Genomic DNA, 26,408 nt, shown 5'->3' on the forward strand with positions numbered 1-26,408 from the left:
AAAAAAAAAAAAAAAAAAGGACAGGAAAATTGTATCCCACAGAAGAAGAGGTTTTTGCCAGTGTAGAACTGCTGACCATTGTGGGTTCCTGTGTGTTTGGCAGATTTTTGCTTTCCCTCTCTTGGAATGGAAACAAATAATAATATGTATGTGTATACATATATATGGCTGGGATATTTCTACAGCAGTTATCTGCAGTTGTTGTCTTCCAGGCTGGCAAGAAACATTGCTAACCTGCTTTGAGGAAGGGAACCAGCGTGTATGTTGGAGATATAGCCATGTCTGGTTTGCAGTGATTTGGGGCCAGGCCAGTGATTGTAAATGTGTGTCAGTTGTGCATGAGAGGTCCAAACAATTACAGAAAAAGGGAAGGGGCCCAAAGTCTGAAATGTTTGGGAACTGTTAAGAAAAACAAGCTGCTTTGTTTTGTTGGCTTGAAGGGCTCTAGAAATTGCCTACTGGATCTCAGTTGGAAGAGGCAACTTGCAGCTGAGAGGAGGTAGGGAGCTTCCAGAAACACATATTGGATGTAACTCTGGAAAGGAGAGGCCTTTTCCAATCTCTGTAGTGGTCAGTCTAGTTCATAGAGTGACTGTGCTCCATGACAGTCAGCATGTGGATGTCTGAATGTTGATACTTGGTGCCTTACGAACACAACCATGAGGACCTGCTTCATGCCAACAGCATTAATTGCCATTTCATCAACAGCAGCTCTCATGGAGTTGTTTACTGCTCTCCATTGCCCATTCTGGTAAGTCTTGTAAGCCATACTTGTGTGTGTTCTGGCTTCCTAAAAAAAAGCATTAATCCTTCTTTTCATTGTGAAATGTATGCAATGGGTTAGTTTCTTTGCATCCTTAGAAAAATATTTTCATTTCTATTCTAAATTTTCATTTTGTCTAGGTCTATTTGACAAGACTTAATACATTGTACTCTAAAACCTTAGTCTTTGCTTAGATCCAGCATGGTTTCCGGGTGACTGAAGGCCTCACAGGTATAAACAGTACATTGCATAAGCTCCAAGAGCAAGCTGAGGTTATGTTCTGGAGCATATGTGTAATAGGCACCCTTGTGAGCAGGAGGATTGCACTAGACAGTTTTTAGATTTTCCTTTCAACTTCAGCTATTACACAGTTCTGAAGCAAGAAGAAAGTTGCAATTACAAAGTGTCTGTGCCTTTGTGACTTGGAATTTTGTTCTCATTACCTGTCTTTCCACTAACGTGTTTTGCTAACAACGTTGTTCTCCCCATCTCCAACACCTGTTTCCCTATTGCTGTTTGCTTTCTCAGATTCCCATGAAAAGCCAAAGAGCCTATATGAATATACACTTCTGAACAGAGTGCACATCCTGGACTCAGTATTTTAGCTTGCTAGTGAAGCTTTGTGTACAACATATAAAATGCTACATAGGAAGATTTCTTATAGTGTTTCTTATTAGCTCTTGTGTCTCTTTAGCTCTTAAGTGTCTGTATCTTATATTTCAGAAAATCTGACCAGGAAAGTTTGAAGGTAACCACAGTAAAATTTGATTGTTGTCTCTCAGCATTCAGTGCTTTGGACAGAGCATTTTCCCCAACAGGATGTGAGCAAAAGCACTCTACATTGAGGGAATGACAAACACTTAATAGATACTTATAAAGAGAAATGTATCGTGGATCTGTGTGTGGAATTGGACCTAAATGAAATAAGTGCAAAGAGACGGAAATTCTGCCATCAACCATGTTACTTTTATTTAATAAGTAAGGTGTGTTTTTAATATAAGTGGTTTTTTATTTTGCTGCTGAGTTTTCAACAGTACCATACCCAAATGATTTTACAAATGTAATGCTCAATACACAGTTTATTGCTCATTGTTTTTGTAGGAACATAACTTCTATAATGGGAATGAATTTAAGAATGAGTAAGGCACCCTACTAATGTGCTGATTTCATCTGTTGTAGCAACATGCATAAAATTTCATTTTGCTTTTCCCACTGTCCTTATTAGGTAAGAAGTAAGTTAGACTTTATTATCTGTACAAAGCCCAATGCCTTACCTAAAAAGTCAAAACTTGAAAACACTTTCTAATTTCTAATGTAACCTCCCACCCTTATAAAATTAGCTTTCATGCAGTGTATCTTGATTTCTGCTTTATCTGAAGGCAAAAGTTAATTCTGTTCTTCCCTTGCCTTTGCCTTTACTAGGATACTTGCCTTGCAAGAGGACTGTTCACATACTACTTAAGACAGATGACCTGACTTGCTTTGTATCCATGTTTTCTTCTTGCACTGACCCTGTTCAAAACATAATGAAAATGCAAAGGCATCTCCACTGCCTGATTTTGTGATGCTGGGCCCAAAACAATCATTAGCATGGGAGAGGACCTCCACAGAAGCCACTTACAAGATTTCATTTCACTCTGCCCTAAATTAGACCTTCCCAGCAGTTTTCAAAGTTGTCCATTTTCCTCGAGGATCCACTGTAGCTCTTTCTCTTTCAGGGCTGCAAACAGCACTGTCTCAGGCAGCCACCTCATAAGCCACCAGGACAGCAATCAGTTTGTGGAGGCTTCAATGACTGACAACCTATTGCTGAAGTGCAGACACGTGATCAAATAAGCAAACCAATGACACCACCATGTCCAGCTCCCATCTTTCTTGAAACACTTTGTTACACTCTTATTGGAAATTATTGGAAAGGATAGCAGAGATAATGGATTCAGAATGATATTTTTTAATTTAAAACAGACTATATCATAATTTCCTAGTGCTCTATGGTTTCTTATTTAAAACTGTAACGTTCTTGCAAGGTAATACAAACATAACAGACAGTAATTGAATTTACCAGTTATATGGAGTATCTAGTACAGATATGACAATGCCCAGCTATACACAAACATTGAAATGCAGAATGTCTTTTAATTACATAAGTTATTACAGTACTCTTTTAAAGGAATCTTTTGGTTATATGTAAACGCTATACATAAGCCGCTTAAAAAAATACACACGTAAAATGAATATGGCATTGGCATAGTTTAAAACACAGTAACTAGCCCTAAATCTGGATATTGTCAGGGTAAAACAGCAAAAGCTGATCAGTCTAATGCTACGGAATAGCATGCCACAATTTAGACTTGTTTGAAGAACCAGTCCTTCTTTGAGTTCCTTCCTTATGTTTTCTTAAGATCTTCAGCTAAGGAATGGGCCAACTTGTACTATGTTTGGCAGGACAATAAATGTTATTTTGAATGTTGCCATTTTAATATTAAAAGCCATCTAAATTAACTCTCCTAAATATGTACTGGTTTAAATTAAAATCTTGAGGAATTACAATCTATTTACTTGATGACTTTGGTTAAATGCAATTTGATGTATGCAGAATGCTGTTTCATTTAAGATCATTCTTAGTAAGGCATATTAAAAATAAATACAAAAGTGACAACATATTATTTAGTTTCTTGCTACAAAATCTTAGGCAAAAAATATTTTTGCATGTAGTAATGGACTTTCTCCATTTGCTGGCTTATGGTAGTTAAAATTTGTGCATTAAGCTTAACTGCCCTTGTTGGAATGTGCCATTGTGCTATAGCCAAAGCTACATGCTAAAGATTTTGTTTCCATGCTCAAACACAGCTTGCACAAACTGCTTGAAGACTCTGTCCATGTAAGTGCACTTCCTTGGCCATATTCCTTCCAGAAAACCAATGTGGCCTCCACAAGAAGTCAGAACCAAAGCTACATTTGCATTTTGTTTGGCAGTTTCCACCGGTATAGCTAAAAGGGAGGAAAAAGAACTTTAGATATTTATTACACTATATATGAATAAATATGCACTATAAGCTTAAATGTAGAGCAGGGGTTAGAAACTGAGCTGTGTTAAAAGCCGTTTCTGCCTCTTCAGGTTTTCTGTGTGATCCTTCTGGCTACTGTAAAACTGTCAGAAATCACATGTTCATGTTTTTCACTGAGAGGGAGACAAGGGGCTGGAACAGGCTGCCCAGACAGGTTCTGGATGCTCTGTCCCAGGAGGTGTTCAAGGCCAGGTTGGTTGGGGTCCTGAGCATCTTAATCCTGATAACCCAGGATTATCATTATTGTATCTGTTTTTCTATACGATTACACCTGTATGTTTAGACCACACCATGAAAATATAGCGAGAGATAGTGCTTGCTCTGAGGAACTCATCATCTAAACACACAAGGTAAGCAAATGATGAGGAAATGGGATAACACTGTCACCATATGAACTGGTCAACACAATGGCAGAATTTTATGGAGCTGTAGTGTTTGTGCTCTTGATTCAAGAAACTGTTATTTTAAGCAGTTTCCTCTGAAGTTTTACGTACACTAAATACGCTATTCTCCTGAACAAGCAGAAATCTCTATACATTCCAGTGAAGAATGCTGTTTAAAGTTCCAGTTTACAAATAACAAACTTTGTGGTATAAAAACAAACATAATAACAAAACAAAACAACACAAAACCACCAAAATTCATTCAGATTTTTTTAAATTACTCAGGACTGACAGAGCAGCAGGAAAAGAATACCCATTTTGTCCAGAGAGAAGGAAGTAATAGGAATTTCACTGTATTTGTCTAAAAAAGGTTATGATTCCACAAGAAAATAAATCCGATTTCAGGTCATACACTAAGTTAAAATTGCCTTGGCACCACAGCAGAAAGCAGTGACTTGTTCACAGGACTTTCAGTGCTGCCCTATGCATTAAAAAGCATTTTTTAAAAGAGACATTAAATCAGGTTCACTTTAGGGTGGGTCAGTTGCCCATATCCTTTCTGATCGAATTTTGTCCCCCCTGCTTTCTGGAGGTCCGTGTTTCTTTACTGCTTATGCATTTCCTGCAATAAAGGTGAATAGTCATTATCTTTGTACATCTTTACCTTTTCTATGCACACGTTCCCTCCTTTCATTTGGATTTTGGCAGGCTCACTGCTGCATGCTTCAGATGCCGATTTGCCCTCATTTTCATCAACTAAAGGAACAGCATGTTGCCCGTTCCTTAGCTAAAGAAGGACTGTCAGCTAGAGAAGCTGCATGGGATCTTGAATGCAGTGACAGTAGCAAACAGATCCCACCTTAAAATATTTTTGGGGAGAAGCACTGGATCTGAATGTTCATGAGAGCAGCCTGTGCCTCAGAAGTCCATCCCAGCAGTGCGTGGCACAGCTCTGGCTCTGTTCCTCTCCAGGCCTCAACGTGGATGCTAAAACCACTGCAAATGCAGCACAGTTAGTGTTTTTTCTGAATGTTGTGTTATCTGGCTCCTGCCCACGATATAGGAACTTGATTGTGTACTGAGTAGCGCACAGCCTTTGAGCTCCAGAGAGCAGTGGGAATTCTCTTGCAAAGTTGAGATTCTTCATTACTCACTACTGTCCTTTTTTTCATTCTTTTAAAGTTGCATGCATTTAAGTAGATTGATTCCAGCATTTAGTAAGGGATTTCAGTCTTTTACTAAGTGGAAGGAACTGTGTTTCTCACTGTCTGCACAAAAATTGCTTCACTTTTCCTTTGTTCAGCTGGAAAATTGGAAATGCCACATGCAGGACCTGGGCCTTTTATAGCAATGCTGAGGCAAAGCTAAAAAGAAAAGTCAGCGAGGTGGCCAGACAGAAATAAGTAACAGCACTCTTCTGTGCTGGGTAGAGTGTGAGCCATATGCAGGTCTTTGTGAACATCATCTTCCCCATCCTGAATTTTCTTTATTCTATCTTACATTCATTTACAGCAGAATTCTGCCACAGATCATGCTCTTATCAAAAGCTGCAGCACTGTGCTGAATACGTAGCCATTTATTTCCATTTGCATTGAGGATGTTCAGTAGCTGCCAAGTTTGACCTGCTGTTACATATCTGCTCTAACCTCCCCTACAGAGCACAGGAAAGCCTGTCCATGGCACATTCTTGACACAGTTAGGTCACCATTTGTATGATTTTTCCCCAGCAGAGTTTCTTGCTCTGCAGCTTCTCAGGAGAAAACTGAAAAATTTGGCAACCACACGATGCTTCTCTCAAAGCTGTTTCCAGGGACTGTTAGCTATCCACTAATAAGCTCATAGTGCAACAGAGCAAATTCTGCAATGTAAAGTGCAGAAAATGGAGCACTGGATATGATGCTCTCTGGGTTACAGGGTTGCATGCCAAAAGACATTACTATTCATCTTTGTCCAAATCTAATCTTGTACGTATGCTTCCACTGACCAAAATTTGTACTGCTGCTTGATCCAGCAGTGCACAGATCTCTAATTTGTGATCACAGAACCACAGTGTAAATACCCATGCAGAATTACCTTGTTCAGAATTAATTTGTTGTGGTATCTTTGCAGGACAACAGAAAAACTACGATATATACAAAAAAGGGGCAATGTAACACCCAAGAGAAATTATATCAAGTTTGGATTCAGAGCATTGGAGATGTTCAGTAAAAAGCACAGTACCTAACTTCAAGGGTAGGGTTTCAGCTTAGACACAACACACACCAGCAGCAATTAGCTAAGCACTAGTATGATGAAATTTAAGTTGGATGTCTAATATGTCGCTGAAAGTCTTTGAGGAGAAAAATCCACTTCAGATGAAAAGTTAAATGTGACACTGATACTGAATGCTGTCATTCCATCTTCTTAATTTATTTTTGACATTTACAAAATAAAAGGGCTTGACCTAATTGTATTACATATTTCCTCAAGCAATGGCTTGTTTCAATTAGTTTTGGTGAGAGACGCAAAGAAAGCATTTGCTTTCATTAGTTAGTAATACGTGATATGAGAACTGCATTCCAGAATTAAAGTACAGATACATCAACTGCCAAACTCTGTGAACATTTAGGCATCAACATTAAGGATGTGCAAATGAATTGTGTCTTTCTAACCCTGAGTTAATATCAAAGCATGTATTTTCAGAATATATTAAAAAAAAATTGCTGGGAAGTTCAAAGCATAGAAGCCATGCAATAAGTTTTCATGTAATAAGAGGCAACAGAGCCAGCACTTGCACTTTATAAACAATGTCTCTCTTCAAGTGCAAATTGTATATTGATAAAGCAGACTTGGGTTTGCATTCCTCAAACTCTGGAGTGGGACAGGTGTGGCTGGATTTATAAAAGATCTTTAATCACAAAAGAGTTCTGGCAGAGCTTTCTCTCCAGTGAGTTTTCTAGGCCTGTTTCCTAGATAGAGGGCTAGCAACAAAAGGAATTGAAGATATCTTTAAAGCTGGCATGCATTACTGGGAGAGATGAACCACAATGAGGCATGAAATAATCAGTTCCCAAAGAGAGCAGAAGACTGAAGTCTGGTTGAAAAGGAAGTTTGTGCCTTTGAATCCCCGATGTAGCTGTCACTGGAAAATCTCTCTGGTTGCCATAGGCTTACATGTGTTCACACACTTTAAAGTTCAAGCAAAATGAAACAAACAAACAAACAAAAAACAAACCAAAACAAACAAACCAACAAACCAAAACAAACAAAGTCACTCTCCAGAATAACACCAGCCTTGTAGGTTTGATAGCAAAGGACAGCCGAAGCGTCAAGATGGGTGACCTCCAGCAACTGATGGTAGTGGCTGCAAATTCTAGGCTGTTAATTGGGATGCCCTGTGTTTCCTACCAGCACTCAATGCAAAAAGTTGTTACATATGGCACCAACTAAAAAGGAGTCAAGGATACACATCTGTAACAGTCATACTATTATCTGTGTATCAGTATTTTTTCAGGTGACCTGTTCTAGAGTAAACGAATCACCATCACGACAACAGTGCAATTCTGTGAACAAGAAATAAATGAATGCCTGCTCCCACAGACATTTTCATTGAGAACGGCAAGCTAGAGTCAGAGTTCTAGAGGGGATGGACAGTCTCTAGCAGATAGCAACATTTATTGTTTCAGATTCTTCATGATGCTCTACCTCACCTCTCTCTATACTGCAAGACACCTTAGGCATTTTTTATTGTTTAGTTCTAAGAATAGGTTTGATCCTTAAACAAGAGACCATCATTATAATCCACCGTTCACCAAGAGCCATGTTTCATTTAAAGACCAGTTCCAAGAGAGGAGAAATGCAGTACAGCCATACTCCAGGGGACTCAATCCAATGGTTTGTCAAGCTACAGAATCCCAGATCCAGTGAATATGGAAGGGACCTCCTGAGATCATCTAGCTCACTCCCTCTCAGACAGGACCAGATAGAACAGGCTGCCCAGAACTGTTCAAAACCTGATGGACACACCTCCGTGGGTGGATGTGTTCAAGCAACTTATTCAGACAACCTGCTCCAGTGTGTGGCCAACCACAGAGGGAAAAAAAAAAAAAAAGAAAAGAAAACAAAAAGAAGTGTTTACCTGTGTTCAGACTGAATTTCACGATGTCAGATTTGGGGGATGGAGTATCTGTGCACTAGCTGTAGTCTATCTAGTGAAGGTCCCACTCCCAGTGGGAATAAGGTTAACGTATTCTCGGAGATACAAGCACGCTGTCTAGTTCACCACTGCAGCTACTTGTGCTAACTAGCCAGCTTACTCCTGTCACAGTATTTCATTTTTGAATAGAAACCACAAACCAAGCTAAAGCTAAATGGGTGAATCAGAGAGGCAGAAACATGGCACACTAGAACACCTAGTGGTACTATGGGGGAAGTCATCCATGAGTAAACAATTATCTGACTAGCCAGATTTTACATTTGGATACAGAGTTGAAGGTCATGGCCGTATCCATTATCATTTCCAAGTCAGTGTATGCTTGCAGCAGGAAAGTAACTCAAGAAAAAAAAAAATCCTACAGAGGCTAGTAAATAAAACGCTGTCTTAATACATGTCTGAACTATTAATTGTCAAAGGTCAATGAAGTATTCTGGAAGAGTATCACTATGTTTACCTTGATCTTACTTTTTTTTTTTTTTAAGGTCACTGTTTTGGCCAATGTAAGGAATAGGTGGCTGCCAGCTCTATATATTGTTCCTGAGTAACACAGACAATTTTTGTTCAAGAGGATAAAAAAAATAAGACTTTTTTTCTAGTGCACTCCACTGGAATGGCCCTTTTCTCTTCATGACACATTTGTCTCTAACAGGTCTTCAAAATACTAACATAAAATATGTGCATTTTTCAGTGTATGCCTTACATGTGGGCATACATAATAGAACATACACGTGTATACAGTATCTTTCAGTTCCTTCATTCTTCTGTTTGTTGTTCTAATCTGTTTACCAACTTCAATTTTGTGATTCATTCTACAGTAATCTCACTTGACTTGTGGTAACAGAAGAAAACTTCCTTGAGATAAATCAACAGAATGAACTTTGTATTTAAAAGTATCAGATGCTCACTGCATTGGTGCTCTCAACCAGCTGTTCATTATAGTGATTTTCTTATACATTAACTTTTGTTTTCTTTTCTCTCTTCCTTCTCAGACACTGTAGCCAATACACAGACTGCGGGAATAAGCAGATCTTTTTTGAGACAGTTAGCAATAGGGTTAAAGATCAAAAGCACAGTGTTCATAATGATTGCATGGCTGGCTGAAAATAGGAAGAGAAAGGAAAGCAAGGTATTCAGCCAATCAGGTACTATCTAATATTGCTGCTTCATGCAGCTGGGTTTTTATTGATTATAACACATCCCCGTTTAGAAGCTCAACTCTTCTGTATCTTTTCTCTTGCCCTAGATTTTGGTCCACATGCTTTCTTCCTTTTTAATTTTCAGGGACTGGATTTCATATCACTGGAATCATGAGCAACAACAAGGGAACTTTGAGTCACCTGCATAACCCTAGACATAAGCAAACCTTAGACATTCTTTGTAGGGACTAGGGAAAAAATGGTAACAAAGAATATTTGCTTTAAATTCTGTTAACTCTGGATGCCTACAGTCCAGACATCTCTAACTAAGCTCCTTGTTACAGGCTGTCTCCATACTTAGTTAACAGAAAAAGGCACTTTTGGGAGTGCAATACATCTGGTAGCTTTCTTACAGTGAAAAAAATAAAAATAAAAAAAAAATAAAATAAAAAAAGTCACACCCTAAATGCCCGTATTTCTTTGCTTTTATATAGAGACTAAAAGCTAATAGCTGCCACCCCATATGCTTCTTCTGTGTTCTATTCTAATCAGGCCCCTCTGTACCCAACTATTTTGTATGTGTTTTATACTAAGTAAACTGCAAGACTGACCAGCTCCTGGAGGTTGTGATCCTATGTGTAAGTAATATTTACATACAACAAAAAAGCTAAACTTACCGTGACCTGGTGAGAAAACATCATCCACAGAGTTTAGGCATAATACTGGAATGCCTACAGACTTCAGCTTGAGACATGGGCTGGCATCTTCATAGTAATCATCAATTGTACGGTAGCCAAACATGACTGAAGTGAACTGTGTATCGAATTCTCTAACAGTTCTAGCCTGAAGTACAGAATTCAAACAGGGAATTATGTCAGCATTTGGGAAACACCATCAAAATAAAGTGAAAGTAACATTTTTGCATACCTTCATCACGAGATCCATATCGAATAATTTCTCCAGCATTTGCCGATGCCTAGAGAGAAAGGAATAAAAATTGTAGGGTTATATGAACAGATGTAGAAGCCCTCTGGTCCATAGATACATTTGTATAGACAACTCCCTATCAAGAACATGCCTTTTTTTAATTTTATTGTATGAAAAATCTGCCTGTGGAAATCAAGAACATAAGAATCATTCATTTCTTTGCAGGCACATCCAGCAACATGGTCAAAATCTGCATTAGTCATAAGAAGCTGACGTTCAGAGAATTAAATATTTGAAATATAAAATACAACCTAATTTTACAAAACAAAGGATGAACTAATTCTCTCCACATTTCTGCAATCAAAGCTGACTTAAAAGAATTAGTATATACAACACATGCATATAAGTATACAACTCAAGCTCTATATGTGTAGGTGTCTAAAAAATTAAATTGGCTAATTCCATAAATCCATAAACTTCCATAAAGAAGTACATTAATCTTCTGCTGACTCCCCAGATGAACAGAGAAATGTAGTCACATTGATGACAATTTTTCTTGCAAAGATCCCTTTGATTTCAAAGCCAGTAGAAAAATGCATGCAGGACAACTTTGTAAAATGTTACAGTGTTAATTTTGCCAGTGTTATTGTACCTGCTGTAGACCTTATGCTAACATCCTTCCATCTTGCCAAATAGTTTAGAAGGCAACTCACCTGCTGATAGAGGATTGTAGACAAGTAGTCAAGTAATAGTTGAAAAGAAGCCAGTTTAGCGGCTTCTCCAGAGATTCTACAGATTCAAAAACATTCCAACCCGCAGAGAAAATTGCAGCTGCCATTAAAGGAGTGTCTCTGCCAGTTTTGCCCAGGTAATTTAAAAGAAGCATGCTACAAACAGAAATGAAAAACAGAATCATATATACTATTAAGTTATTTGCTTTAGATTGAAGCAAACATAAAAATCAGGCGTCTTTTTGTCTGCTTTTTCTTACAGCACGAGCCTTACAGTTGTGCCTAATACTTCTAAAAAGTAGTCAATGTTATCAGCATATGACTCATGAAATTTGCTTTCTCTCTCTACATTCAGAAAGGAACTGAGTGCATTGTGTGGGAAGTGGGTAGAAGTGCATTTAAAAATAAAGATATATGTGCTAGTCTTATTTATATCACTGAAGGGGAGGAAAACGTCAAGCAAATATACCTTACTCATGGAACAGGTACTCTTGACTGTTAGTGGGTTTTACAATTTTACAACTCTTAGACTTCCTGAACCAGTAAATCTAATCAGTCTGCCTGATAAATGCACACCTGGCACACTTGCATCATTATGAAACTGTCTTTGGAATTGAACGTAATGCCTTTACCCCACTTCAGACACATGAGAGAACATGTTTTCTTTAACAGAAAGCATGTAAAGAATGAAATGATAGATAATTAATAAAACTAACAAATCATGACTCAAAAAACTAGAATAAATCTTGCCTTTCTGACCAATTGCGACTTACAGTCTGTACTGCTGATGTTTAATTGAGTTGGAAAAAAGGGAGAGTTCATGAGTACCTGACTCTTCAGATGCTGAAAAATTAAATTAGCAAGAAGATAGTAAAAGAAAAATAACTGTTTCATTTGACTGCCTGATACCCCAAGATTTCCAAGCAGCATTTTAACATCAAGTCTTGAAGTCAAAACATTAGAAGCTCCAGAAATTAATGTAGCTTCCTGGATCACCAACACTCTGTACCTTGGCTTCATCTGTTGTACTGTAGGAGACAGCCTATAGCAATGACAATGCAAACCAGCCTGCCATCACAGAGAATTTATCCCTGCACACTACCACCAAATTGCAGGATAGCAGTACAGAAGGGAGATGTAGGTTCCTGCCTACTCACCAGTTGGTAGGAATAAGCAGGAAAAGAATAACTAACAGTGCTGGGGAATGTGTGCCTGCAAACTACTCAAGTTAAACCCAACGAGGAAAGCTGTGCGTGATACATATAGGATCTAGGTAGTTTGTGCTCACAGAAAAGGAGGACCCTATGAGCCATCCATAGGTTGGGTCTATATACTCCAAGAAGAAAAATGAGCCATAAACCAATTAAAAATGTTGCAGTAGCAGAAGAAACCGCTTCTAACAGCATTTACAGAACATATGTTGGGGAGAGAAGGTTTAGGAATATTTATGTTAGAAAACTAAATCTCTTTCCAAAATAATATGTACCAAAGATCAGACGATTATTTATATTGATACCTTTGTAAAGTGAATGTCTATTTTTCTTTTCAAATTGGCAAATACATCCTATGTAACTTAACTGGAAATCAGAAAAAATTGAAAAAAGATAAATAATGAAAAATATTGTAAGATTTGGACAAGGGGATGATATTCACAATATCTCCTGGCGAAATCTCTGCTCTTGCTTAATTTTAAACATGTGAGTGCTCCAATTAATTTTGAAGTATGGAGACAGTCCCCATGTGGACTTTTGATTGAGCTAAAAAAGAATATCCTGAAGGTGGAAGGTGGGGCGGGTGGCGTTTGGCTGCCAAGGAGATACAGTCATTGCACAAGCACGCAGGAGATGCCATGGAATACCTGACGTTCAGCTGGAATTGGAATTGGGAAGGAACATGCAGAACAGGAAGGGCTTCCCTAAGTACACTGGTAACAAACGAAATGCTCAGAACAGCGTCCACTCCTTACCCCTCAACAGTGAAACCAGTTATATCACCACAGAAGGCAATCAGATCATTCAAGCACACTGTGTCCTTGGTAAATCCAGTCTCATCCTTTGTGTGACTGGAAATGGCTTTTAGAGGATCTTTGCAGGTGCAAAGAATGAGGCTGACCAACCTGCATTCCGCCCTGGACCAATTACTCAACAGAACAGGGGATCTTAGGACAAAACATTTGTAAAATGCCAAGAGTACCTTTCATTTTCTGTCTCTTCTGCTGAAGTTAGGTCTGTTCTCAGACCTACTAGATCCCTTTGCCTAGTGGCAGAGTATGGGAGACTGTAGTGTTACTTATGGAAGAGGAAGACTGAGCGAGGACTCAGTTATGCAAACTGGACGTATATGGGATGAACTATGGTGCAGCAAAGCTCCAGAAGGAGAGAACCAAGGTCTCTGTGAAATTGCTATCACTTTTGAAACCTTGCAGCAACTATAAGATATTCCTGATGCCTGGAAAAAAAGTACATGTCACACACTCTGCAAAAACAAGAGGAGGAAATACAGGCTGGTCAGCCCAAATTTGGGACTCTCATCTGGATGCTATTTCCAAGCATGTGAGAATAAGATAGTGATTGGTAACAGGCAAGGACAAAGCATGCCTGACTGACTGCTCTAATAAGCTGACTGCTTTCAGAGATTATAGGAAAGGAGAGAACGTTGCTTACTTTGACTTTAGCAGGGCTTTTGACAATGTTCCATGGTCTCCATGCAGCCAGTGGAGAGACAGAGTATTAATAGGTGACCTGTAACGTGGTGGAAAACTGGCTTATACTACTAGGTTCAGATGGCTGTGATCAGGAACGTGAAATCCACAACTGAAGGAGTTGGATCTAACATTATGTTCCTTTGGGATCAATACTGGGGCTGATACTGCATAACACTGCATTAACAACTGCATAATGAGATGAACTATAACCTTGGTGGGCTTGCAGGCCAAACTATGGAGAGTGGCAGGTGCAAAAAGACAAAGCTGCCATTCTCAGTGCCCTCAACAGGCTATAGAAATGGACTGGCAGACACTTTGTGAAGTTCAGCAAAGGCAAATATGAAGTCTTACACCTAAGACAGATTCATGACTGGAGAAAGAGTGGCACTGCTGAAAAAGACTGGGCAAGCCAAACATAGATCAGCAATGCACCCTGGCAGCAATGAAGATTAACAATATGCTGTGCTATGTTAGTACAAGCAAAACAAGCAGGTCTAGGCATGTGATTCTTTCTCTGTACTTGGCACTTAGGAGGTGGTATCTGGAGTAGTGGGCCCAAACCTGGACTTCCGGAAAGACTGATACTGACAAACTGAAGAGGTCCATATCTCTTTATCCTGAATATACTGACCAAATTTCAACAGCAACAATGGAAAAACATTGGCCTAACTGATTTAAAAGGCTTCCAAGTTCCTGATTTTAGTAATAACTACAATGCTTGAATAAGCCCATATTTATCCCAAAGCTCCTACAAGTTATTAGTAGATTAATGTCAACGTACAGGTCTGTTATCTGCACACTGTCCACAAAACTCATGACAAAGAAATCTCAAAGTTTCCACTGTGCCTGCTATGTTTCTAAGGGAAGCTCTCTGCTTGTCCAGTTTTTGTTCCAGAGGCTGTCTGAACATTTCTCCTACTTTCTAGCAGTGATTTTTCTAGCAACTGTTCTATCACTATCTGTTCTAACTATGCTTTTTGGACACAAGCCAGGACACAGCAAGTCTTAACACCACATGCTAAAATCAACCCATGCTGGCTTCAGTAACAATGCTACTGCTTGCTTTTGAGCGAGACAGAGCAGATACCCACATCTCTTCCAGCACAACCTACCCACACACTGCAGAGCCCAGGCAGACTGAAAATCTTTTTAAAGCCTGTAAATTCCAGAGACTGTTAAGAAAGATATTTTACACAGGTACATTAGCTCTAGTCTCTATTTTATATTCCTTTGTTCCAAAGATGGTCTTCATAGCTTCCACAGATTATATAGCCCACCTGTTTCTCTGTCAATCTGTTAGTGTTCCCTGTTTGTCCCTCTGTTCTCCTCCCTCGCATCTTTTGAACACTGGCCACTTTCTGCCTTACATGACACAGAGCTAAAAGCCTCAAGGAAGTTAAGCTTCTAAAAGTCTTCTGAACATTCACAAGTACAGACAGACCAAAATTAATTGCAGTAAGTATTGCCGAATAATTACAATTTACAATCATGCTGTAACAGTCTTATTAAGATCACAGATAAGCTGAGAGTTCTGTTACATAATACCTTACCCTCCCATAGAAACACCTGCTGCCATGAAGGGAGCTGAGGGCTGCAAGTTGTGTATGTGATGAATAACTGCCTCCAAATCCTCCGTGTTAGCTGCGCAGTAAGTCCTTGGAGTCTGTAAGGAGTCATAGGGAAAAATGCCACCATAAGCTTTTTTATCAACCTTTAAGGACAAAGCAAACTGTACAGTGGGGCATTTATATAACAAGATAAATTTAACACTTATCCTGAAAGTGCATTAAATAGCAAACAGAAACCCAAGCATTTCAGGAGGAGGTGGACGAAGAAGATGCTTGCTATCATTACAAAATAAAATAAGTAGTAAAGATGTTCACTACCTGCAACTATCAAATCATTAGGTGAAGTCTGACCACAGAGTCACTAGCTAAACTAGATAAAACTAGACAAGCACCAGTATTTTTAAGATAACCTAAGGAAATGAAAACCATCATAAAGGTTATAATTTACTAATAAAAAATAGCTATAATGACAATTTGACCATCACCATGCACATTCAAATGCCAAAGAAAATACTAGATTTCAAGTTCTGCCAGCTCAAACTTGAAAAGTAGACTATATTTAGATTCTATACACAATATGAGCAAATAAATAAAAATTCAGTATGCAGTTTACCCACTTTACTACTATACTCTATTAACAAAAGCAACGCAACACATATATTATATTCCTTCTCTATCTACCGGCTGCAGCTCTTCAGATCTTGAACTGGAATGTGGAATGCCTCCCACTGCCATCACTGGTACTTGGATACTCCCCTCCCTGCTTACCTGAAGGTAGGATAAGCCTGGCTTTTGAGCCTCACCTGCATACAACTACCACAGGTCACAACCTGAAGACTTTGTGGAGCAGAGTAAGAGAGCTAAATGCTTACAGGAACAGCAGGAATCACAGTGATGGGTTTTTGGGTTTTTTTGTTTGTTTGTTGTTGTTTTTCTAATGGTGTTCTCTAGATTTCTTCAACAGCAAGAGAGATTTTAACTCTGTAGTTGTTACTAAACATGTTAGTGACCTCGACTTAACTTAAGGTAGTGGCTAGTCTGCCAGAATTCAGTACAAACATTAAAACTAACTATAAAAGTATTCTATTTTAAATTAACTGATTTTATTTTTGTTGCTTGAAGCTACACTGTATTTTAAGGTGGTTTTTTTTTCTTCCTTTTTTGTTGCTGTTTTAAACTGTTTTCAGTTAAACAGCTTGGATGTTTGTGGACAATTTTATCAAGTTTAATTAGAAGAAGTTAATTACTTGAAGTACACTTGACATGAATATTAAAATGTTGAAGTAAAAGATTAAAAAAAAAAAGGAGAGAAAAGTAAATCTGGATAATTAAAGCTGAAGATGTTTTCCATTTATGTTGCATTTCCAATTCTCATCCACATGAATCACTGTACCCTTTATTACATCCTAGTAATTATAAATGGTGCAAATGTGTTTTATTTTAATTAAGTTGTCAAGTTTACAAGGAAAAATAAATTACATTTAGTAAATAAGGTCTAATGTCTTCTAAGTGAAAGTATATCAGATTAGAAGTTTATAAAACTAAAACTAACTAAAGTTATAAAACTATTTAATTTCAGTTAATTCCTGATACTTTTATCAGGATACCTATTTATTGTACTAAGGTATTTTAAGACAGTGTCTTAGCTCACATTGGCTGTGGTCATTTAGTATTTGACTATTCCATAACAACAATTCACAGTGACTTTTAATTAAAAAAAAAAAAAAAAAAGACAGCTAATTTGTTTAGCTGATTCCCTATACAGCTATCACATAGTGTAAATTTACATCCATCTTTAAAGAGATGAGAAAAATAATTACTTGCATGACTAACTTCCACTGTGCTGCTCAACCATGCTTCAAACTCATTAACTAGGGATTTCATGTTGAAGTAAAGAAACCCCCTTACAGAAAACGTTACAATTTCAGCTGTTTTGCTTCACAGTAAGAATTTATAATGCTTAAATATGTAAATCCGATTACACTAAATTACACACAATGCATCCAAACAAGAGATCTTTTCTGTTAGCGTTTCAGAAATTCATCAATAAGGACTTTGTGTGTCACAAAACTGCTTTGTACATCCATCTCCAGAAGTATGCAGAAAACTGCCCTAACATGGCAATATTTGCATTGAAATATTTTATCTGATTATGGGAAAACATTCAGAGCTTTTTAAGTTTGAAACCAGGGGATTAAAAAATGCAAAACAATACCGAGCATTATGCACACTCATACCAGCTGCAAAACTCTCAACAAAACACATATGAAGAAACAAAGCTTATTCAGCAGTATTTCAACACGCCTTGTGCCCAGCTGCAGGAAATGTTTAGCTCCACAATCTTATCATCTGTGGGACTGCCAGTTATTTCTAGGCTAACGTGACATGTATGTCTCAGACACACAGCAAAGCTATTTTGTAGCTGAGTTTGTGTCATAATTGCAGAGAAATACAGAAAAATGCATTTCATTTTTAGACACGGCTATCCGTATAAATCTGCTTCATTAATTCAGTAACACATAATACAGATCAATTTTAACAGCGCAAGCTTTTAACCACATCAGAATTTAGCTTAAATTGATACTGGCAATTGTAAAAGTAATTACCACTGCTCCTACTCAAAAACAACTTTGTCTTGACCAGTTGGTTTCTGAGATTTAAAATAAAAGGTTATATCTGCTCGTTATTGATCTACCAGATGAGATGTTCTTCTCTGCATTTTCAACATATGCTATGAGCCTCTCTGATCTAAATAGAGCCTTACAAATAGACACGGATGGTTATATATATACTGATTACACGCGAGAGATGTTTATCTTAACATTCATCCTTACCAGAAGTTCCTCGCCAGCAATTCCTCGATTGTTAAAAACCACACATCTGAAAATTGAGAAAGCAAATTCAATTATACGGATTGTTTGTTCATCTTAAAAAAATAATGCGCGCACACAAATGAAAATACATAAAGAATTACAAGCCAGTTCAGCACATAAACATTCACTGCTCTACAAATGCTGAAATCTGACAGGTGCAGAGTGACCTTTATACCAGAATGGGATTTCACTGAAGTCAATGGGACTGTAAGTGAACTCTGTGATCTGTCAGTCTAGGTCAGACTGCAGGATGAGAGCTGCATGGCTTACCTGACAACAGTGCATGGATCTTGCTTGCCTGCACTCAGAGCTGGCCAATTACAGGCTGTAAGTTATGCCAGTGCAGTGCTGAGCCTAAAGCAGTGCTCTGCAAAAGGAGAGCTACATGCAGACATTCTCCATCACACATCATTTTATGAAATAGCAATAAATGACCCAAATCAAAACTACAACAGCTGCATCTACATTATGTACAAGATCTTTTTTTTGTCCTGCACAGCAATATTTCTGCTTTCTCTATGTTGGAGTTGCTGAATTTTCTAGCAGTTATATGTTGCCTTAGGAATAAACGCTTTCTTAATGAATCTTATTTTTCTATTGCTTTTCTACCATGTCATTGGGATAACTTTGTTAAATAAAACATACACATCTAGATGGGTTAAAGGCATGTGAAAAAGTAAATAATGAAAAAAATAACTTACTTTGCTATTTTTCTAATGTTGCTGTTTAAAAACAAAACCTGAAGTTCTCTTTTTTAATGTTATATTTTCCTTTGTTAGGTGATCAAATGCAGATTTTTCTTTTGGGACTATTTTAAAAACAATTCTAAGTTGTTGATCTGGGGTCTTTCTTCCTCTAGTGCTGTTTACAAATAAGTTTTGAAGCAATAGTGATTTTAAAAGCAGTTTAAACAGCTAAGAGTGCTGCTGTATTTTTACAATTTATAAAGCAGTCACCTAGATGTCCAAACAGAGAACAAATAGCCAGAAATGAGCACAAACACTCATATATACTTGAAGAACTTCATACTGTCAATACCAGAAGCCAGTCTGCAGTTACAAAATGCCACATTTCAAGCAGCAATCTTGGAACAATGACAATGCATTTTAAAGCACAGTTGCAGGAATATGATTACATAAAGGAATTTACTCATTGACTAATCCACTCATTATACCCAATTCTGACCAGAAGCCTTAATAACAAAACTAAGTTACACAGTGGCAGTCAAGAGGTGACAAACCTCTTCCTGCAGCATTACCAGTATGAGTGGGTTGGCTTCCCTTTCTGCACTCACGAATTGAAGGCTACTGAATCGGGCAGTTCTGGCATTCAGCAGCTGACCTCCTCCAGTGCCTGCTGCCAGCAATCCATCCACACAAGGCTTTGTGAAGCTGAATACAAACCCCTTCTCAAGGAAGTGTGAAGGTACACAAGTGCTGATGTTATAGTTTAGGACACAGCAGTAAAGACCTATGCAGACATAGCTTGTGTTCACTGCAATTTCTGGAGCACATCTGTAGATACTAAAACAGATTTTTAGAATTTACTGCCCATTACATAATTTGTTGATTATTATTATTATTACCTTTAATACTTTCTTATATAAACTAATTTCCCTAAATCTCATTTACTTTAGGAAGACGCCTCCTGCATACACATATTTGACCTTGCACGCAAAATACAAGTAATGAAATACAACAGCACCTATATCCCAGTGTTTCACTTTGATGGATCATATGAAGAATGTAGGATTCCTTGCTTGTTCCCGTCAGACCAGGCAATAACAGGACTGTAGGTCTTGTGCTGGCATCCGGATAATATAAGCTGTCATTATTATCAAACCAATCCAACGAAATCTGTCCTCCATCTGCTGTTCTAATGAGCTCACTGAAAGGCACATTTTAAGACAACCATGATTAGATTTTAAAATGTATGCATTCTAGTATGAGTGCTTAAACTGTAAAAATTACCAGGTATGAAATCTACTTTGTTCGTTGTGTTTTAACAATAAAAGTACCACCTCAGTATATTTACAGGTACAACATTCCTAAAGAATCAGACCTCCAGGTGACATGAGTTAGTGCAGTCAGTCATGGCACAACTCCAGCTTACAGTCAATGCAGAGCTGACCTTTCATCGTTTGCTGTTGATGTAGTGGAAGTTTGGAACTAACGTGGCTTTTGGCACTGTCTCCTATTTTATGTGGGCTTGCCTACTACAGTTTTCTTTTCCTTTGTGTGGTCTGAGGACCTTTTGATAGCACTTTGGGCAGCATGCTAAATATCTATCACGTGTTTTTTTCCCTCTACTCAAAGAAGCTGTGAGTACAGTGGATGACACTTTGCTATGCTTTTAACACATGGAACACAGACAGACACTACTCCATTTTTACAGTATCAGCAAAGCCAGAATTTCACCCTGTATCTCCACCAACTTTGCTAGCATGAACTCCTAAAACATGTATCTTCAGAATGTAGCAAATGTGATACTATCCCAAGAAGCTAAGCATGCATTAAACAATGCAGTGGTTTCAGTGTATATAAATGTATTTATTTATTTATTTTAATAGAAACATACAGAATCTTCCATTTTCTCTGGTAATGAATATATTGTGTGAGGGAGTTAATGTAGAAACTTTTTATTTAAGTCCTCTTTGCATTTGATTTTTCATTTGAAAATACAGTTTTGATAGAACTTCCTACAGATTTTAAAGCTAATCAGCCTTCTTGAACTCAAAGTGTCAGCTTTGCCCTTTTTCAGTAGTGGGCAGTAGATGTAACACTAGCATGTACTGCCAACACAATCTCAAATGGTGCAAATTAAGCTTTGCCCCATGAAACTACATTTCTTTCCTCACAAACCTTGCAACAGAGAGTATACAAGCAAGGCTACAAAAAATGGACATGGCCATGCTACTGAAATGTTTCCTAGTTACTAAAACTAAGGGAAACTGCTAAATGCTAAATCTATTCTACCATGCAAACAGAGCTGAAACAACTTGTGCTGCGTCCAGGTTCCGGAGCATAAAAGTATTTCTCCTTAGCTCTTGTGCCAAATGCCTCATTTGCCAGACTTAGTCTCACTTCTGTGTGAGAGAGATCAGCTAAGGACAAACAATACATTTAATTTCTTTCCTCTTAGAATTTAGGCATCAAAGAACACAAGATAAACCTGAGAGGTAAAAGTAACTCAGAAAATTCCAGACGTCTGCAGTTTTTATATTCAGAACTGGGCTGAGAGCAGCCGTGCCATGATTAAGGTTGAACATATTGGTTAAATGAACGGAGACAGTGATAGTATTACCTTTCAAAAATGAAAGCATTCAATCACCAGAGTATTTGATGCACCAGATGACTCTGCTGCCATCCAGAGGGATCTCAACAGGATGGAGAAATGGGTTCACAGGAACTGCTTGCAGTTCTACAAAGGGATGTACCAAGTCCTGTACCTGGGGAGAAACAACCCCCAGGCACCAGAACATGATGTGAGCCACCCAGCTGGAAGGCAGCTCTGCAAAAAAGGACCTGGCGTCCTGGTGAACACCGAGATGAAGGTGCGTCAGCAGTATGCCCTTGCCACAGAGAAGGCTGATGGTATCTTGGGCTGACTGGGCCAAGTCTCACCATCAGGTCAAGAGAGGTGATTCTATACAGCACCAGTGAGGCCACACCTGGAGTGCTGGTCCAGTTGTGTGTCCCCCAGCACAAGAGAGACATGGACAGACAGCAGAGAGTCCAACAAAGGGCCATGAAGATGTTGGAGAGCATGAAACATCTCTCCTGTGAAGACAGGCTAAGAGAGCTGGGCCTGTTCAGTTCAAGAGGGTAGCCATCAACATGTACAAGTACCTGAAAGGAGAGAGCAAAGAGGACAGAGCCAGGCTCTTTTCGGTGGTACCCTGTGTCAGGACAAGAGGCAATAGGCACAACTGGAACACAGAAGGTTCCCTCTGAACATCAGGAAACACTTCTGTGCCATGCATGCGATGGAGCACTGGCATAGGTTGAAGAATCTCCTCCTTGGAGATCTTCAAAAGCTGCTGGGACATAGACCTGGGCAACCACTAGGTGAGTTAGACCAGATGAACTTCAGAGGTCCCTTCCAACCTCAACCAGTCTCTGAACATATAACCATATCAGCTGCTGTACTGACACCAGTATTTCAGTGCTCCAAAACTCTCTGAGCTAGAATAGGGATCCTGACTTTCTAAATTTACTGCATATTGAGACCAGGACAGAAACAGTACCAAGCTTAGGAGAGAGTTTTATAGATGAGCATAAAGCAAATATATGGGCACAAGCTTGAGCAATAATGGTAGCTGTAACCCAGAGTAAGGTAACCACTGGCTACACAAACAGTCACTTTCTAGAAGAAAGGCACTTACTTTCTGTACTGTACTTGGGGTCTAGAGGTGATAAAGGGACGCAGGAGTGTCTGCACCCGACCTTCCCAGCACCAAATCGTGGGATAGTAAGTTTCTGTCACAACAGGACAGTACTCTTCCAGAAAGCGGCAGAAACGTTCGTTGCTTGCCACCAGCTGGGGTTTCTAGGAAGAGAGACTACAGTCAGGAATGGGTATTCAGAGGAAAAATAAACAAGTAATAAATCAACAAAAGTCTGTTTAAATCCTGTCCCAGAAGACTGTTTTCTTTAATACATTTATTTACAATACTTTTTTCCTTTTGTAATGAAGATATAAGTAAACAAAAAACAAACGGAATGCCAAAATTGTACAACTGAAAAAAAAAAAATCACTAAGCATTAAGGATTCCTTACCTATTTCTGATAATATATTATTCCAGCTCTATTTCTACCAGCATCATACCTTTCCCTGAGGAACCAAAAACACAGCATAACACTGCAAGTGAGAAAGACTGTATTGCATCGATTTTCCCGTATGACGCAGAAATGAAGTTTAACCAGGGATGTGGACTGTGCTCTTGCAGCTCCTATTTTAACCTGGTAGGACACTCCCTCTCCCACCTCACGCTACAGCATGCACTGCATTGGCACTCACCTCTAAAACGCTCTGCATGCAGATATATTTCTCACTGTGAGAATACTTCAATTCCAATTAATCAGGAAACTGTCACACCAAGTGACTCATATTTCAGCAACCGTGTTTCTTAAGCTTCCCTTTTACACTGACTCTCCAGCATGCAGGCAGTAGCAAGACAACAACAGAAGATTTGAAGAAAACCATTGCACGCAGAGCAGCAGCAGCAGCAGCGTGTCCTCCTGACCCTTTATTTTCCTCCTCTGACAAAAATAAAGTGTCCTTTTTCTGATGGAGAGGAAGGCAGTGTTCTCAGCAGTTCTATGGGAGCTCGTGGCGGCGTGCAAGTCTTTACCAGCTTTAAATCTTTGCATATGTGTGTTTTCAGTTGGTTAAGCACTCAATGAGGCACTCACTATTACTCCGCAGGGCCGCTTTAGATGGGATCAGGCTCACTGTACCCAAATAATGTGTGAAACCACTCAGTGTACCACACAGATGTACAAGGGTGGCAGAGCCCCAAAACGCAGCAGCAGCAAGTCCAACAGTACTTAAACCGGCACTGAGGGCAGACACAAGGGCAGGGAACTCCTTCGTTACCCGTGCTGCTCCTAAACCCCACATCGGAGCGGGGATTCCTCAGTCCCTTCCCGAGTCACCGCTCCCCACCTCGCTGCACTGCGGGACACCGTCAGGCAAAGCCCGTCACCCCACGCCTGCCGGGCCGGGCCCCCTTTCCAGCCCCAGCGCCGCGTTTCGGGCTGCGGGAGGCCGCTCATCCCCTCGCTCCGGAAGGGCCGCGCAGTCAAGCTCGGGGCTCCTCCACGGCCCGGCCCGGCCCGGCGGAAGGGCCCTCTGCGGGCTGACTCCGCCGCAAGGACGCCGGGCACCCCCGGCACTGGCAGGGAGGGGACGCTGCGCCCGGCCCGCCGCCGAGGGGCCGAGGTGACCTTCGCGGGGCCGCGGGACGCTGTCAGTGAGACACCTGCAGAGCCCGGCCAGCCGCCCTCCCGCTCACCTTGGCGATGCTGCTGAGGTAGTAGCAGGCGTAGGCGACGCCGAAGCCCAGCACCAGGGATAAGCCCACGCCGGAGCCGAAGAGCCCCACGCGGACCTGGTTCTCCAGGTACAGAGACAGCTCCCGGGTCAGCACCTGCCAGTCCATCGCGCCGCACCGCCACCCACGGCCGGAGCGAAGAGGAGGAGGAGCCGCCGCCCGGCTCCCGCTGTCCGCCGGCTGCACACGGCGCCGGGCACCGCTCCGCGTTACAGCGCCGCCGGCGCCGTGCCCGGCCCGCCCCCGGCCCGCCCCGGTGTGTGGGGAGCGGGCGGCCGCCAGGCCCGGGGCGCCCGAGGGCGGCGAGAGACTGCGGAGGGGGGGGGGCGGCGCCGGGCGAAGCGGCGGGACCGGGCCGGGCCTTGGGGCGCGTCAGCCCGCGGTCGGTGCTTTCCTGGAGTGCCTCAGCCCCACGCTTTCCCCTCGCATGGGATGTGCTGGGGCCGAGGGGAGAGGGAGCGGCCGGTGTCGACCTATGGAAACCCGGTGACTGCGGTACTGCCCCTGCCCGCACGCTATTAATTGCACAGGACAAGAATCCTGAAGTGTACGGGACGGAGAGGGGACGCTGAGGATTTCCAGCTTGGCTAATCCGCACCAGTCGTGGAAATGTTGTACTTGAGACTGAAGTGCGTGACAGCTTGGCCACCCCTCCCTTTCGTTACAAGGCATTTGTGAAGAGCAGAGCGAAGCAGATGCAGTCTGGATCTCCCCAGGGTATCTCTGCATGCTCCCTTCCAGCAGCACGGATTGCTGCATCGAGACCTGCACTTGTCCGCCTGATGCTTCTGTTTCCAGCTGGAGTAGCATGTGACTGCATTTTCCTTAGTAAAATCATAGGATCACAGTCGATAATACATTGGAGTCCAACTTTTTGGCTTGCCTGCACCACATTGAGTGAAGTGTAATGATTTTGGGGCTGTATATACATTAGTTACTCTGAATGTTACTCTCCTATTTATTTCCATGGAAACTATGACAGATAAAAAGAGCACAATAATGCTATTTGATAGAGCAAATTCTCAGCTACAAAACACTATTTTTTAACATGGTCACCACCATTAGCTCTGCATTTTTGTCAGCAATGAACAAGAATCTGCATGCCGTGCTCATAAAAATCTGTACCAGCAGAGATGACCCACTATCGCTGTCACCACTGCTGAAACACACCATACATGGCCTCATTGCCTCACTGTGCTTGCAGCCACTGGTTGGTCTCCATCAGTGTTCAACAAGCTTCAGTGAATGTCAATGGGTGCCATTTTTTCTTCATGGAAGAATTCAGTGACACTCTGTTGCTTCATACACACTTCCATGTCAGACCTCTGTTGCCATCTGTCACACAACAACAACAGGTAACAGAACATCAGTGGGAAGGTTCAGCCTCTACTGCCATACTGTCACCATCTACCTCTGATGTCATGGCCAACATTATATAATAGGAGACATTACTTTCAGAGCAGCCCTTGTAAAAGAAGCAGTGTCGTTAATATATAAGTAACAAAACATTTTAATTTTTAATGGTTTGTTTTTTTTTTTCTTAAAAATTATAAGAAACAAGAAGAACAAGACCAGAAAACTAAGGGATATCTCTCCTTGTTTTTGTGAAACTAGCGCATCACTCTGGCTTAGTGACAGTGGCTGCAGTTTTCAGTGGGCTCTCAAGGTATTCCTCAGAGATTTTTGTCTAAATTTTACTCTTTCTGTACTTCATCCTTGAAAATATTTGCTCACAAATGTATGTACTGCTGAAAAGCAGTGAGATGAATGAGGCCTGGCTGTGAAGTGAGGGGTATTTCTCTCTGGTAAGAGAGGGCTCATAGAAGTCTGGTAGAGGGACATGGTCACATTTTGGAGTTGAATATCTGATTGCAACTCTATACATTCCATTTGAAATTTTCAGGTAGTATATTTCTATTAACTGAAATCGATACCATGAACATAAATTGATTCTTTTAGCAATCTTAAAACTGATGCTAAAATTCCTTTAGCAAAACAGAATGTG

General features: G+C 40.2%; 1 protein-coding gene across 1 annotated transcript; it reads right to left on the bottom strand.

Annotated features, from left to right (window-relative positions):
- Positions 1-1,707: 1,707 nt before the first annotated feature.
- Positions 1,708-24,623, bottom strand: ABHD3 (abhydrolase domain containing 3, phospholipase). Its single transcript, XM_052704110.1, has 10 exons — positions 24,365-24,623; positions 22,733-22,896; positions 20,053-20,235; positions 18,310-18,355; positions 15,458-15,570; positions 13,867-13,944; positions 11,186-11,359; positions 10,473-10,521; positions 10,223-10,388; positions 1,708-3,754 (listed from the first exon to the last, which is right to left on the bottom strand). The coding sequence occupies exons 1-10, from the start codon at positions 24,509-24,511 to the stop codon at positions 3,576-3,578; spliced, it is 1,299 nt and encodes a 432-aa protein (XP_052560070.1). The 5' UTR covers positions 24,512-24,623; the 3' UTR covers positions 1,708-3,575.
- Positions 24,624-26,408: the final 1,785 nt, after the last annotated feature.

This window comes from Tympanuchus pallidicinctus, unplaced genomic scaffold, assembly GCF_026119805.1.
Source record: "Tympanuchus pallidicinctus isolate F22 unplaced genomic scaffold, pur_lepc_1.0 scaffold5, whole genome shotgun sequence".
Classification (NCBI taxonomy): Eukaryota; Metazoa; Chordata; class Aves; order Galliformes; family Phasianidae; genus Tympanuchus; species Tympanuchus pallidicinctus.

Excerpts from the sequence above, each read along its gene's own strand:
- ABHD3 (XM_052704110.1), bottom strand. The coding sequence starts at position 24,511 with ATGGACTGGCAGGTGCTGACCCGGGAGCTGTCTCTGTACCTGGAGAAC. Across the intron at positions 15,571-18,309 it reads TTGCTGGCGAGGAACTTCTG|ACTCCAAGGACTTACTGCGC; the intron begins GTAAGGATGAAT and ends GACTCCTTACAG. Across the intron at positions 10,522-11,185 it reads CTACAATCCTCTATCAGCAG|GCATCGGCAAATGCTGGAGA; the intron begins GTGAGTTGCCTT and ends CTTTCTCTCTAG.